The sequence below is a fragment of the Buteo buteo genome, chromosome 5 (assembly GCF_964188355.1).
Source record: "Buteo buteo chromosome 5, bButBut1.hap1.1, whole genome shotgun sequence".
Lineage (NCBI taxonomy): Eukaryota > Metazoa > Chordata > Aves > Accipitriformes > Accipitridae > Buteo > Buteo buteo.
Window position 1 is genome coordinate 31,077,019 of NC_134175.1, and position 15,937 is coordinate 31,092,955.

A 15,937-nucleotide genomic window follows, 5' to 3' on the forward strand; every position below is an offset into this window, starting at 1 on the left:
CAAACTGCCTTTTTTATGTTTTCCAGTCATGTGTAATTACAGAGATCTCGTTGGGCCCTTGAAACATTACAGCAAGACAAAACATGCATTATTTAAGTCAGGTTTTATAAGCACTTACTGTGATTGAACTGTCCAAAGTATAAATTTCTCCTTTATTTAGGCTGTGGCCTGCATGTTTTTCATTTTGAGGTATAAAGCAAGTCAGCGTGCTCTGCTGCTAACCTATTACAAAAGCCTGTTGGAAGCTACTGAATTCCAGCCAGGATTACTTTGTGCCTCCATTTCTTTGTTTGAAATACGGGGCTACTGCCACTTCGCAGCCATGCTGCCAGAGTACCGGTCTATGAACAGTTTCAGCACTCTGTATCAACAGGTATAGCTTCGCTGACCCTCAAGGGAACGGCTGCGTCTGTTACGCCAGAAACGAGTTTCAGCAGCATTTTAAAAAGTTCAGTTTCACGCTATGAAGGCGCTATCAGCAGCCCCCCGGCAAGGATCCGCGGCCGCGCTCCTGGTGCCTTTGGTGAGGCAGGTGACAGGTCGTCCAAGCCGCGCAGACACGGGCAGCCAACACCGCCCGCGGTGGATCCGTGTGGCGGCTAACGCGGGGGGCGAGGGCGCAGCGACGCCACTCCCGCCCTGGGCGCCCGCCGAGGGCAGGCGGGGCAGGAGGCAGAGGCAGGGCCGGTACCGCCGGCCGCCGCCCCGCTCCCCTCCACCCCGGAGACCTGCAGCGGGCGCTGCGGCCGCTGAGGGGAGCACGCCGAGGGGAGCGGGCCGCCCCGGGCGGGGCAGGGCAGGGCAGGGCAGGGCGCTCATTACCACAGCGCTGCGCTGAGGCGGCGGCTGTTGCGGCGGCGCGGCGGGTGGGTAGCGGCGGGCGGCTCCTCCTCCTTCTCGCCGGGCGCAGCATGGCGGTCAAGGTGACTCTCCCCCTCCGTCGCTTGTCGCAGGAGGAGACGGGCGGACCCCTCGCCTGCCCGCGCGGGGCGGCCGGGAGGGGGGGGGCGGCGGGAGGAGGCAGCCGCTGCCGCGGGAGCCCCGCGGGGGGCCAGGCGAAGCTGCCGGCGGGGGCGGCGATGGCGGGGCGGCCCCGGGGACGGGGCAGCGCAGCGCTGCCTGCCCTGCCTCCGCCTCCTGAGGCGAAGCGGCGAGGCTGCGGGGGCGCGGGCCGAGGGCTCTGCGGGCGCGGGGGCGCCGCGGGGGCGGGGGGGGGGGCCGGTGGGCGCGGGCGGGGGGCCGTTACCCGGCGCGCGCGGGCGGTAACGGCTGGGCCCGCCGGGCGGGAACGGCTGGCGTCGCGTGGGGCCGGGGCGCCGCCGGTCTTCCAGGCAGCCCGAGTCTGACAGCTGTCACCGGCACTGGAGCCCTGCGGAGCCCCGCAGCGCGCGCAAAGGGGTCGCGTTTGCGGTTCGCCCTGTCGGGTAGATAAGGGAGCTGGTGTTGCCGCCCTTATCGGCGCACGCAGCGGTTTTTACCGACGCTCTGTCGGTAGCCCCGGCTAGCGAAGTATTAACGTGCTTGTGTTCGCAGGTGCAATCAACCAAAAGAGCGGATCCTGCTGAACTACGAAATATTTTTTTGCAGGTAAAAAGATCTGTCTAATGTTGTTAGATTGACAGACTTTTATTTTTTGCCCTTTCAGCAGCTTGCCACGGCATCATAACGCGTGTCGCGCTTGTGGGACGCTTGAAAGTTCACTTTGCGGGCACAGTGTGTTGAAAGGGCTGTCGGGCACTGAGGAGAAACTGCTCCTGACACAAATCGTGATTAACCATTTCCAAATGACAATTTTAAATAATTTTCTAAGGTATTTTCTAATTTCCTATAAACCAAATAATTATAACCATGACTAAGTACTGTTATTTTTTAAATTCAGTTTTGCAAGATTCTAAAAAAATTCTTTTTCCATGGCTGTATGTTTTGTCCTTGGGGTTTATGTGTATTCCTCTTACACATGGATGGACAACTGGCAATGTTTTTAGAACTTAAAAGTTAATTTCTTAAGACTGATGTATTTCATAATATTATCCCTTGTGGGGCCTTAGGATTAACACATACAAATAACAGCACGAAGCTTTTTCCACTCCCCTTAGTTACAGTGAAGCACGATCTGAAAGGAAAATCCAGTCAATCCTAAAACTCTGATGATAAGGTTTGAATCAGGCAGATGAAATAAGAACAACAACTATGTTTCAGGTCATAGTTGGGCCACTGATACTTCCAAAATCACTAAAATACCTTTTCTCTTTTCCCTTCATGTTGAGTATTACACAGTATATTTAAGAAGCTTTCCTCTATGAAGAAGGAAAGAATATAAAATTAAGTATTAGAGCTAATACTGGAAATAATAAAATCTATTATTTAATCTTTGACATGTGTCTTTTGGTCCTACCGTCTTATCTAACAGTTTCCACATATAATGGACAGAGAGACCTTTTTGCCTGAGGGAGAGAAGTTAAATTCCAACCATAATTTTGGTGGTTTTTTGCTTTTGCATACTGGGTTACACTGGTAACATTTCTGGAGTGCTAAAACTTAGAACATTGGAATCAAACCGTGAAAGCCCAGCATTTAGTTTCTAGTAAAAAAATCCTCCGTCGTAGGTTCATTTATTGTTGACATGACATTTAGCTTTTGTAGATGAGGAATACAGTAGAGTATGTTAATAAAATAAGTAATGTGAAAATATGATTTTTTAAAATATATATTAATACAATATAAAAAGGTGTGGTTCTAGAACATCACACAGCTCTTTTCCAACTTTTCGCAAGATACTTTTGCATGTTTGGTTGCAAAAAAGTGAAATGTGGTGTCAAAATACTCTATTCAGCTCGGAAATGTGGACTTTTTATGATTCTTGACTTCCAGTCAGTAGCAGTGCTTGCTTCTGGAAAGAAGTAATTGTTTGAAGTCCTTGATTTTGGTCCTACAAGGAAAAGTGGAGAGGAAGAACATTGTACAATTGGATCTTGTAGTTGTCTCTCTGACAATACATGTTTTATTGACCTAAAAAGCAGACAATCCGGTTTTAAAACAGCTTTTTGGTCTTCTTCATGTTTATCTTGTAATCTTCAAAGCAACATGCAAATTAAGTTGTGGATTGTTTTGTGCTCTGAGGAATGAAAAATACAAAAGCTCTCCTGTCTCCTCTGGAGTATCTGAGATTTGCAATAAAAAAAGAGAAACAAACATAGACATCTCTGGCACAGAAAGAGAGTTTATATTTCTTTTGGATTATATTTGATGATAATTGAGTTTGAAATTGTGGTTTTTGTTTGATAGGTAGCAAGCAGACTTAGTTGCAAACTTTAAAAAAAATTGAAAGAGAACAACCTGCTCTTTCTAAGACTAAGTTGTAGAGAGTCTTGTTATGAAATATTGCTAGTGTTGCACATGTCGGTTCAGATGTGTTGTGCTCTTTGCTGAGAGTGCTAGCCTGTTCTGTGAGCTTCAGCTAAAGGTCGTGCATTCCTTCCTAAATTTGGCTTCCCTTGCAAATAGGCGGAAGGGAAGATGTACACTCTAGGCCTCTTCGTCATCCACCTTGTCATAGAGAGGGTACTTAAATTTCCTTCTGTTCATGCGTATCCTCTATAATGTGATATGTGCCCTCTGCCCATCCAGTTTAAGTTGTATCTTAATGGATGCTTGATATATACCTTTCTCTCAGAACTTCTGAAGCTTGCTATATATTTCTTTTGATTATTTTAAACTGTTAAAAATCTTAAGTTTGCCTTGTATTAAAAAGATGTGCTATTATTTCTGTGTAATCCTGTAACTATGAAATGCAGGCATTGAACTTTCATGTTTGTGCACCATCAAATAAGTTACCTGTCATGTGTTTGCTAACAGCTGACTTCTGTAACAACCATAAAAAACAAAATAGAGATTTACTGAAGGATAAAAGAGTTATGTAAAACAACAGTTATCAGATTTCTTAGTAAGCCTTCATTCTTTTTTCTTAGGCAAGACACAGTCAGCCCTTGGGGTATATAGTTATATAGTTGAATTATTCCCTGCCTGCTGAATGCAAGTGGAACCTGTTCCAGCAAGGTGGAGAAAGAAATAAAAACAAATTTCCAATTTTAATACAGGAAACTTCCCCCTTAAAAATGTCCTGAATCTCTTGCTCATAGCTTAGCTTAATTAAAAAAAAAAGAAAAAGTTAAGGGTACTCATAGGTCTGTTTTGTTTTGGAACTTAACTTCTTATGATAAAATCATTGCGTTAGAAAAAAACCCTTTAAATTGAAAACTAACCAATTTTTCAAAGAAAGCATTGTTTCTGAAACTTGGCAATACTTAGCATTATATTGTAGAACTAGAGTAGCATTTCTCTGTGTTCATGTTATGTGGTGATGTTTAAAAAAACTGTCACACAAATTCATCAAGTGCTTACCTGAGACAGTCTAGAAATGTATAATAAGAATTTTGTGTTATAAAGTAATATAATTCAAGACTGAGGAAAATATGGATTTAATTGATGTGTTATGTTTTATATGCAAATTAAGATACAATTTACAATTGTCTGTTTTGTGCTAAAAGATTCTTGACTTAAGTTGTATGGTGAAAAGATAACCTGAGGACAAATGTAAATACATGCCAAAAAGGAATAGCCTAGCTACTTCGTCAGGCGTTAATTTATTGGCTCGATGCCAAGCCCTTTTGAAATACCATGACCTTCTCATATGGAGCTCAATGTATCTGTCAGTTAAGTATTTTTGTCTCAAACGTTTTTTAACAAAACTTCCCCCACACAGTTTTTATTGTAAAACAATTTGCTATTTGTAATAAACTCAGATAAATTGGTGTCTGAAGAAAAAAAATATGACATTTAGATTTTTACTATCTTTGATATGCACCCTGCTGTCATGCAGTTGAATTCCATTGTTCTTGAAGATATGCTCAATACTCTGCATGTTTGATGGTTCTTCATACACAAAAATTCCTTTGGATTGCATGTCTCGCAGCAGAATTATGCTTCATAATGCATTTTTTAGTCACTTGTGTATACGACTGAGAAGAGAACCTTTCTGAGTTGTTTCAATGAAGCCACAGTTTCATTGTATTATCATGTTGGCAGCAGTGCTGAATTAAAGGATTCCTGTCCACTGCCTTGTGTTCCTATTTTTGTGGAAATCATCTATTTTAATTCTGCATTAATTCAATAATCCGGTTTACAGTGCAGTCTTGCAGACAGCTGTCATCACAGCTATCGGGTGGAAGAGGGAGAGGTGATGAGGTGATGTGAGGGGCTGGTATTGTGGAAGAGGTATGGGAGATGCTTAAGCAAGCATTGATGCTGATGCAAGCTCCTTTACACTGAAATAGTGTCCTGACTGAATTGGTTGGGTTGCATACAGCTGAAACATGCATGAGACGTGAATGATCCCCTTTATCGTAATGGAGTGTTACACCTTAAGAGGTATTTTGTGTAGGTCTTATTGTTAATATTCTGATTCCTGTGGGTCCATGGAAGAGTAAGGGCCCATTTTGTTAATCTTTCACATAAAGCTGTGTCAGCTGAATCAAGATACTGCAGTCTATAGTGGAAAAGTTACAAGTTACAGATAAGGCCATTAATTGTATTTTGAATTCACTAGCACAGAGAGGATGCTTATGTAGTCATCATTTAATGATTAGAACCTAGAAAGGTGAATTATGTTTTTACAAATGAATTAAAAATCACTACTTTTATTGTAAATCAAAATTCTAATGAAACAGCTGTGTAGTTTTGTAACTTCACTTTCTCAGTATGAGCACAGTTCTATGTATATGTTTGAAGGTCTGCATCTAAATCATTGTGTGTACAAGTAGACTGTACAGTAGAGAGTGAACAGAAGACGTGGATTTTAAACAATTAAGTAAGCTTGCTTACGGGTTTTGTGGGCAAAAATGCTGAGAAACAAACTCAGTCATCAAACTGGATTGGGTCACAATAGTTTAGGGAACTAGAAATCTTTTGTGAGCTCCTTTCCTGTGTTCTAGGTTGCAAACATAGTTTAACTTTGCAATCTGAAAACTTAGGTTTTATTTCTGAGATTACTGTCATATCATAAATAAACTACAAGAAATTCTTCCTGCAACTATACTGCCATCTTGAAACAAGATCTGAGGGGTATGAACTTGCATAATACATTTCCCTTTCATCACTTGTGATCCTTTCTAATCCTGCCTCCTCATGTTCTTAGTTCAAGATTGGTATTACCCAGCGTAACTGCACGGCTGAGGGCTTGGAGTTTATGCTAAAAAGTTCACTTTTAAATTAAAGTTGACCTATAGAAAAGAACCAGTGATTAATGATTTGAAACAGAAAAGTGATCAGTAAAATACTGATATAGACACATGGCAGTTGTCTTGGGGTACAAGTAATAAAGATGTACTTGGTTATTTTATTTTTAGTTAGTTTTATTAATATTTAAATTCTATAATTTAAAATTTGCCTGTGACTTTTATTTGAAAATTAATGAGATTAAAATGCAAAATCAAATTAAAATATTTCAGTTGACTTAAGTACTTTTTGTCTGTGTGTGTGAATTTTTACTTAAATGAAAAATGCGAAAACTATTAGTTTCAGGATAAAAATTAATCTGAAAATTTATTTCTCACAAAAAGAGAAAATAAATAATACATATTTTCTGAGCTAATTGTAATAATGATCAGGAGCAGTTATTCAGAAGATAGTTGCTACTAGAAACTATAAGAAAATTTATGTGTTGTGTTTTTAGAGTGTAGCTGCAAATGGAAAGCTACAGCCTGGCTGTAATTTTTATAAATTTATGCAATTACCTGACAGTTTCTGAAAATATGTAATTGTCTTTTAATTAGAAGATACTGGTCATTATGCGAACATGTCTATTCTACAGGGGTAACCTGATTGTTGGTGATATGCAACTAGTATAGTAACGCTATTAGTTTAATCAAGCCCTTTAATTTCATAGCAGTTACGTGCAGACAGTTGTGCACTATTTCAAGTGATATTCAGTAAAGATAACTGTTTTGGTAATCACTGATAATTAGCATCTAAACGGATTCTTTTGTGTGGTTTTATTTTTTATTTTTACTCTAGTATGCCAGTGTTGAGAAAGATGGTGAGCATTACATGACCCCAGAAGATTTTGTGCAAAAATACCTAGGACTTTATACAGATCCACGTTACAATCCTAAGACAGTGCAGCTGTTGGCTGGAGTGGCAGATCAAACTAAGGATGGGTGAGAATTTTGCTTTCCATTAGAAGCTTGTAATGCATTGGTAAATGCATGAGTGAACGGGTTTGATAATTTCATCTTCTAAAATACATTATTGATTTTATTACACTTTAAGCTTATTTAGATGACAAGCTTTTTCTCAAATACAATAGACTATAAATTTGTGGAAATTGGGAAAAAATACAGTGTTTAACGTGCATTTTTTAAACTAAGGTTTGTTTTAATGGAGTTTTAACAATTACTACAAATGCAGAGGAAGTTGAACTGCAAGTAAGTTTATTGTAGTATGATTGCCTTGGAAAAGTTCTTTTCTGTATACTCGCGTCCATGATTAGATACTACGTAGAGTCTTTGGTACCTGTAATTAAATGTGGAAATACAGAAGAGCTTTCTTATTTATGTAGTGTGCAATTCAAATAAAACCACTGAGGTCTTTTTTAAAGTGCTGGCTATTAGGAAAGCAAGACACTAATGACTCTATGAAGGAAGAAGGTGTTTGCCTAATCAAGATAAGGTCACACCACATAAAGCTTTTCCAAGTCTGCTTACAGATTATATTACTTGCTTTTAGACAGTTCTTGGAAACTAATATACAAAATGTCTGCTCCACTGAGGTAGTACCCTCTAACTCACTTGTCTTCAAAGGAGCCTTTTCTCTTGCTGTATGTAGGCTTCTAGTTTTGGCCTTGTATTGTAGCAGGAAGCATGGACATTGGAAGTAAAGTGAGAAGGTTAAGATGGCTCAGAGAACAGGTCAAGAATGCAGAAGGGAGTGGGTATTTTGTAGAGAAGAGAGAGAAAGTTGCTGTTAAAATAGTATACAATACATTTGTAAATATATAGATGTAACTTGTTTTAAATTGAAAGCCCCTTAAATTCCTGGACTTGTGAGTCTAAACCTGACCTTTGATATCACTTAAATGTTTTTGTTTTCCTGTGTTCTGCTTTAGAATGTTTTATTAGTTTGCATAGTATCTTGAGCAGCTTGCACAGTAGCTGTGCTTTACAAATGAAATATATACAGTATATGCTGTATAGATTTTACACTAAATGACAAATGTCAGATCTCCTGTTTGCTCTGTTTTTTGTTTTTTGTTTTTTTTTAATAAAGCTGCAGCATTTTGATAATACATACGTTTGATAAATCCAGATAACCTGTCTCTCTGTTTGCAATACATGGCTGCAGCCTGTTGCATTGTTATGGATTGAAAAGGCTATTTTATATGTATCTGTTGAAATAATAGTCTAATTGATGACTAGTAAACTAACGTGTTGAGTATCTTGTTTCTCTGAAAGCAGTCGGTTATCTTTTACGGTGTGCATTCCTTCAGAAAATGTCTTATAAAAGGATCTTTCTTACAGTAAGAAATCAATAATTGGTTTTATTGCTACAACGGAAGTTTACATTGAAGCATTGCTCTTTTGTTGCTTCCCCTGTGAATATAAGTTTTTTGGTTTTTTTGTTTGTTTGTTTTTGTTTTTAAATCTGGGTAATAGTTGAAGTGACATAATCAAATATGGGTAAGTGTGCTTTATCTACTTCTGTATAGGAACAGTGGGAATGGGAATTGTTACAATATGGTCTGCAGTGCAAAATGTTTGTCTGTCTGAATGGTTGTCTGAAACTTATTTTCCTAAATGTTTTAATCTATATTTATCTCCAATCTTTATTTCATGTGAAGAATTTGTTATACCCCATCATCATTGGTTTATTTATTTACTTTTACATTCATATTCTTTCATTTGTAGTGAGTCTGTAATATATCAAAATCCAGACTCTAATAACTATATCATTTGCACAGAGAGTTTAATCTGTAGTGTGAATAATTATTGTAATCTTCAAATGAATTCCAGAATACATTATGTCTTTCCAAGGACTTAAAGTTACTTTATGAAGTCCAGGGAATTATCAGTAGTCCTATTCCATACATACATTTGTAAATTAAATGACAGCCCAATGTGTCACAGCAAATCATTGAGAAGCTTTGGGTTCTGTTAGGAAATTTAATTCCTGTATCTGCTATCATATTCTCTTAGCCTTGCTTGCCCTTCAAATACTCAAAGTGTTCTTAGTAACTTTTCTGTGTTAATATTTTTTAATTCATTTAGGTTTAAGTTTGGCACTTTAGAAAAAAAGCACATTTTGGAACTGGCTGTCTGTAGGCATATGTTTAAAAAAAATGTTTTTTTTTACTTTTTTTCTAATGATAACTTGATCCTTACTTAACTATTCCAGAGTACTACTGTGTTGTCCCATTGCTACAGTACAAGATTGGTTTGCTTTAGTGGAACACTGTAAGGTAGTTCTTAAAACAGATGACTGTTCACTTTCAAAGTGTTTATTCTTCATTGTTACAAATGCATGTTCTGAGAAATTAATGTGATGAGCTCTAAATTAGAATTTGGCCTAAACTGCCTTGTTTGCTGTCAGTTTAATGGAATGGGATTTCACTGATGCTGTAAGCATTCCTGTGTCTTCAGACTGCAGGCACTAGATTTGAAATTAGGATAAATATCCTCTCTGAATAATGCACTTATATATGCGTGCTAAAACCAGCTTCCCAATTACATAAGTCAGTTAACATTAGTAGGTATTGCAGTTTTAAAATCAAAGATTTTCTTCTCCCTTCAAACCTTCAAAATTTCACAGTAGTAATTTAAAATTCTTCACTTTAATTGCTTGTTTCTGGGTACTCTTTTTATCAGTATATTGTTCTTAAAATTTGGAAATGTGTTCGTAAGTCCTGAAGAAAGGGTTGATGTTTCACGTAATGGAGAGTCATAACAGAGCTATACATAACGTCGAAAAGCTATGTTGTGTGGGGAAAAAAGAGCAAAGAGTTGTAGTAGGAAAAAAGGAAAGATAGAGAAGAATTGTAAACACATGACTTGCTTTGTGTGCTTTTGAAGGGTAACAGTACAGAAGAAATGAGAGGAAAGGAAATTTTTTAAAATCTTACAGGTAAACTGAAAGGTGAGTGATTTGATACTGTTACAGACTATAACACAGTGGGTTCACTGAATGATACTTGAATAGTGATTGGGTGGGAAGCTCCATCATTCTGTTTAATCCAGCTCCTGTTATCTCTGCCCCAATGGATAATGGAGGAATACAGGGGATATCCCTGCTCTTAGACATTGCAAGTTGAATATATGGAAAGGAAATTGAATGTGTCTGTCTCCTTTTGCTGTAGGCACTGTTAAAGTGAGACCACTGAAGATGGCTTCTTTCAGGTTCAGGCTTCTACGAATGCATTCTACAGATCATCACTTGATTCTGTCAGTTATAAAGCTTCCTGGTTAGGAATCAATTTGTATGTCAGGTTTACGCTTGTATGTGAGGTATATTTTAAAATGATAGTATTTACAATTATTTTAAAGGATATTCTTTTTCTTTGATGCTAAACCATTATTTATCAAGATCATCCTTTGGATGAAATTGACTTTGCATCTGAAGAACCATTCTCACATCTGATTTTTGTGGCTGAAGTGTGACAAATGAATATAATAATTCTGTATTTGCCATATCTTAATCCCTTTCAAAATCACTACATTTTTTCTGTATTTTTTGTATAATGCATATATGCAAGAATGTTAACATATGTAACCTTGTTTAATGTATCTCAATTCTGCTTTATGTGTACCTTGATAGAGAAAGAGTAGCTAAACTTATGAGTAGTGTGGCTTGATTTTTTTATTTATTTTTTTGTTTTCTTTAGGGAACAGATTATACTTCACTCTTTAGCAGTCAGCAGTATATGTGTGAAGTAATCACTATGAGCTAATGATCTCCTATGAAGAGTACTAAATTCAGATGAATTATGTACATTCTCTGGGATAATGTACCATCTACAGTGATATTCTGTGTTCTAACAGCATCTACTGAAATAGTAATTTTTTTATTTAATCTAAAAAATGTACTTAAAATTCTTATTCCCATTGATAATTTATTTGCTGCTAAAATAGATACCCCATTATTTATTTCGATAAACTGAGCTCAGGAACTTGTAACTGGATGGAATATTCTAAGCCATCAAGCGAAGTCCCCTGTTCTTACAAGGATGAAAACACACATTAGTTTTAATAAACCAGGTTTGCTGTTAAAACCTAAGACTTTTTCTTGCAGTATTCTGGAAAGGCCACAGTATATGCCTGTTCTAAATATCTTTATGGATATGTGATTTTGTTCTTGTGCTAACATTATCCTTTATCTTCTCCTGACTTAGGGCTTATTTTTCTGCAGCTGTTCTTACATACAGCATTAGAATCCCTTCTAAATGTTTTTTCTGTTAGCCAGAATAAACTGGGTTCCTCTAGAAAAGTTATTTATGATTATCCTAATAAGTTACCTGTGCATACATTCAAGTCTTGAGTTTATGTGTGTTGAGCACAAGGACTTGGATTTCTATGCAGTGTTACAGAGATGTTGTGGGAACCCTATCTGGGGATACTGCTGCTTCCTTATCTGGCACAGAAACAGCTTTCCTAATGCATCCTCAGTTGCATTTTTGTGTATGGTGACTGTCTTGCATACACAGCTCAGAATCTTGTGATCTGCTGTTACACACAAATCCTTCCCTGCCTTGGCCATGTCTAACTGTCCTTACGTCCAAATGTTCTTATAGGTTGTTTCTTTCTTGTCCTCAAGTACATGACTGCAGTTCATGTTATATTTGAAATGTAATATTTTTTCTATATATGTAGTTAAGTATAACTTTTTCTGAACCTGTTTGTTTTTTATAAATGTTATACGTTGTTTTAAGAAAATACATATATTGTATAGTATATTCCGATACTTGCATTAAACTATCTTTTCTTTCTCAGTAGAAATACCTATATAAATTAGTAATATGATGACAGCCCTGTAAATTTAATGGTGCTAGAATTTCTGTGGGTTTTTTGAGTCTTAACTTTTAAGTGCTGTCTGCTTACATTTATAATTCCAAAGTAATAAATTGCAGGTATTCACTGAGAATTGATTATATTTAGTTGTTGATGGATATGAAGAATTCAGTCCTTTTATAGAGGAAGAAACTGAGTTGCATAAAGTTTAAGTAACTACTTAAATGTAACAAATACTTTCTCAGTTTCCAGTGAAGAGTCTTAACTTTTTTGTATTAGAATTTTATTTTAGTAATTGGATCATACAGTTTTCTAGAGCATCAAACACAAAATATCCTTGGTTTTGTGAATAATTTTTTGAAATCTTTGAAATTCTGTGTTTTCCTTTGTAGGTTGATTTCCTATCAAGAATTTTTGGCATTTGAATCTGTTTTGTGTACTCCAGATGCAATATTCATAGTTGCTTTTCAGTTATTTGACAAGAGTGGCAATGGAGAAGTAACATTTGGTAAGAATACCTAAAGAAAAAAGTTTAAGAAAGTGATTATAATCATATAGATTGTAATGATGCATAGAAATTCATATTGTGCAGTACTGTACTGATTTCCTAAGAGTTTGCATGAGTAAAACATTTTTTTCTTTCAAGTGATAGAAGCTTAAGAAATACACAGAAATAAAATATATTTTGTTCTGTCTTGAATCAAGATTTTTCTTGTTCCTGAAGTAGTTAATACAATGTTGTTTTGTTCAGTGTCATCCTAAGTAAAATTCTGTGTCACAGACTTTGAACTCCTTCAATGATGAGGGATTTTTAAAATATGTTCTGGATCTCCACATATCTTTGAAGAATTGTCATTAGATGTAGTAGGAGCTCAATATAGAAATGAAGGAGGTCTAGTCTTTTGAATTCCTAGTTTAGTGTTCCTTTTCTTCAGGAGCAAATCTTACTTTAATCTTATGAGTGTAACTTCCAACTAGATCATATATTTGAAAAATTAGGAAGAAAATATGGCCTTTAAGTTTTGTTACTTTTTTTTTTCCCTAATCACATAAATTAGTAATTGGACAAAATTCTTTAGGCTAACTATACTGCTTTATGATGTTGCTAAATAACTGTTATTAACATTGCAGTTTAAGGAGGACTAGGTTTTATTTTTAAAACTTCATATGTTTATGAAAATTAGATAAATCAGTGCAAAGAATTTAATAAAATGGAATGAGAATTAAATGTTATTTCTATCCAAAAGAATAAAGCTCTCAATAAAGAAAATACAAACTATGTTTGGATTTGTAACCACTTGCTGTTTGTACTATTTCATTCTTACGAAAATTGTTGCAACTTGTTGGAAAAAAAATGCAAGGGTCTGTTTATGGAAACAAACTGCTTGACTTATGAAGTCTATTAAATTCATCATGAACCGAAGGATCAAATACTAAGCAATTTGGATACAAAACGTCTTGAAAAGAAAAGCTTTTAGAACTTAAGTGAAGGTGAATTCAGTAAATGCAGTCATTAGGAAGTAGACAAACTACTACAATCAGTGTGATCATGTTAAGGATGGTATATTTAATAATCTCACAAAATGGGGATGTGCACTTTGTAGCTCTCATGAACACACTTGAAATAGCTGGTTCCATAAATGAACAAAAAGTAATTTCAGATTGTATACAGATTTCTCAATCAGACTGAGGATTGTTATTTTTATGAGCCCATCTTTATATTAAAGACTAAAAGAGCAACACAAACAAGAGAAGCTGTAAAACAGAAAATTGCATAATTTTTTCCATATCTTTCTTGCTGAATTTTTTTTTGTAAGGCTGATAAATCTTGAATAGGAAACTCTTTAGGGAATTTAAAATTTACTATTGGTTTCTTGTTTTTACAAAATTAATTATATTGCAATTATTACTATATTTAATAGTGACATATCAGTGGTACATATTTTTGTGCTACAGTTCCCACATTTACTGCTGCTTTTTTGCTTTTTTTTTGTTGTTGCTTGTAACATGGAATACTTATTTTTGCTTCATAGGCATAGCATACAAATTAATGCATCTGGGAAAAATGTGAATGATGATATGTAACATCTTCTGAATTTGGAACTCTGCCGTCAATTTCCAAGTCAGTCTTGTGGCCTATAGAGGCTGTTTTACAAATGAGTCCTGCACTCTTTCATTTTCACACCACATAAACAGAAAGGCACAGAGTTTAGTTTCATGTAAAAACCAGGAGAATATATAAAATTAGGTCTTAAAAATTTTAATAAATTATTAGAAATATACTGAAATGGACTAAGTTCAGCCAGTTGGTGTGAGAATTGCTATCAGACAAGTCAGCTCTCTTTTATCAGCATGTAATGTATCCAGTCTGCAGATAAATCATGGGAGCAAACATGAGTCAAGATTTTCTAGTTCAGATGTAATGCTATGTGGATGTGATTGCATTGATTCCAAAGCTGGCAAGTCTTGCCAGAAGTGACATGGATTTACTGAGGTTTTTCTGCACTGTGCATCTGGAGCAAGGGGTGGAAGTGCTAGAGAGTGGAACACAGAATCAACTTGGTTCTGTTAGGCCAGTAAGTTGAACCCAACACTGGCCTTGCTGGATGTAAGATATGTCCCAAAATCATTTGGGTATGACTGTATGGCTTTTTCAAAAAATATCCCGATCTACTCAAATTTTCAGTTATCTGGAGAAAGTTAAGTATACTTGTTGATTTTTAGAGCTGGCTCTGTATTTGAAAGCAAGTTGCTCCTGTCAGGTTCACATCTCCTTTTTAGGATTTATTTACTGACATGGACTCAGACCATACTTGAGCACTGCAGCTTCTTGCAGTCCTCTTGAGTCTCAGTCTGCCACTTGTCTCTTCAAAAGTGTAGCTTCCAACTCTCCAATGAGGAAACTATTAATTAAATTGTATTACAGAAGAACTTCTGTCTTATGAGTTGAGAAATGGAAGAGGACAAAGAGTTTATGATTCTTTAGAAACTACTTGGTAAAAATACTTGTCAGCTATGCTATGCTAATCAATGTCTTTGTGCAATATCATATGTTAATTGGGATTGTTGAAACAGGAAGCCTTCTGTCACTTTAATGTCATCTACTTTCTTACTGCTTTGGGACATTGTTCCAGGAGTTTTGGACATCCAGAAATCCTGTATGAATGGCTCCTGTAAATGTGCAGATAGTATGCTGCAATATTTGTATAGGAGGTCCATTGCAAGAACATGAAATTAGACCTACTTTGTATGAGCAAACTGTACAGCACGCTCAGTACTCTACATGTTTCAGCTGCACTGGACTTGCTGTCAGCTTGGTGAATAAAAAGCAATAAAATGACTATTTTAATAACCCATTGATACAATTGACTTTTTAATCATGGAGAAGTAGAATAAAACCAAACATTTCTTTTCCTGATCAAATGCTTGTATATCTTCATAAATGATTCCTAGGTGAATATTTTATGGAAAATGTGTTGCTGATGAGCCCTTACAATATTGCTTTAACCATAAAATATTTTTGCTGATAAAGTGATTTATTTTTTTTTTTCCCCCATGCATTGTCTGTCTTGTTATGGGTTGCTATCTGTAGTCAGAGAAGACTGACAACCACTTTGCTTTTTTGATCATGGGATGTAACTGGCTAAGCTACTTAACATGAGTGAAATATTTCAAAACACTCCATAAAATTAATGCTATTGTACTAAGGAAACTTCTTTTTATTGCTCTTCTGTACAGGTCTTTAGACCTGAATTCAGGATAAAGCAAACCCGAGTATTAAATCTGCTCAAGCTATTTGGTTTGCTTTGATGTTGAAGCAGATAATCCTTACTGTGGTTAAAAGGTAAAGTCTGTGACTATCACTGAAACTTCTCTCAAAAATA

The 15,937-nt window shown here is 36.6% G+C and overlaps 1 protein-coding gene across 2 annotated transcripts in view; it reads left to right on the forward strand.

Moving 5' to 3' along the window:
- The first annotated feature begins 824 nt into the window (after positions 1-824).
- The window catches only part of SLC25A12 (solute carrier family 25 member 12), a 52,106-nt gene continuing 36,993 nt past the window's right edge, over positions 825-15,937 (forward strand). Inside the window, exons 1-4 of one of the 2 annotated variants that reach the window (XM_075028463.1) lie at positions 825-923; positions 1,534-1,587; positions 7,072-7,214; positions 12,446-12,561. In XM_075028463.1, the coding sequence (XP_074884564.1) occupies positions 912-923; positions 1,534-1,587; positions 7,072-7,214; positions 12,446-12,561 (325 nt within the window). In that variant the 5' untranslated portion in view covers positions 825-911. Of the gene's footprint in view, positions 924-1,533; positions 1,588-1,792; positions 1,811-7,071; positions 7,215-12,445; positions 12,562-15,937 lie in introns of those variants that run through there. The other variant, XM_075028461.1, reaches the window with a different exon arrangement.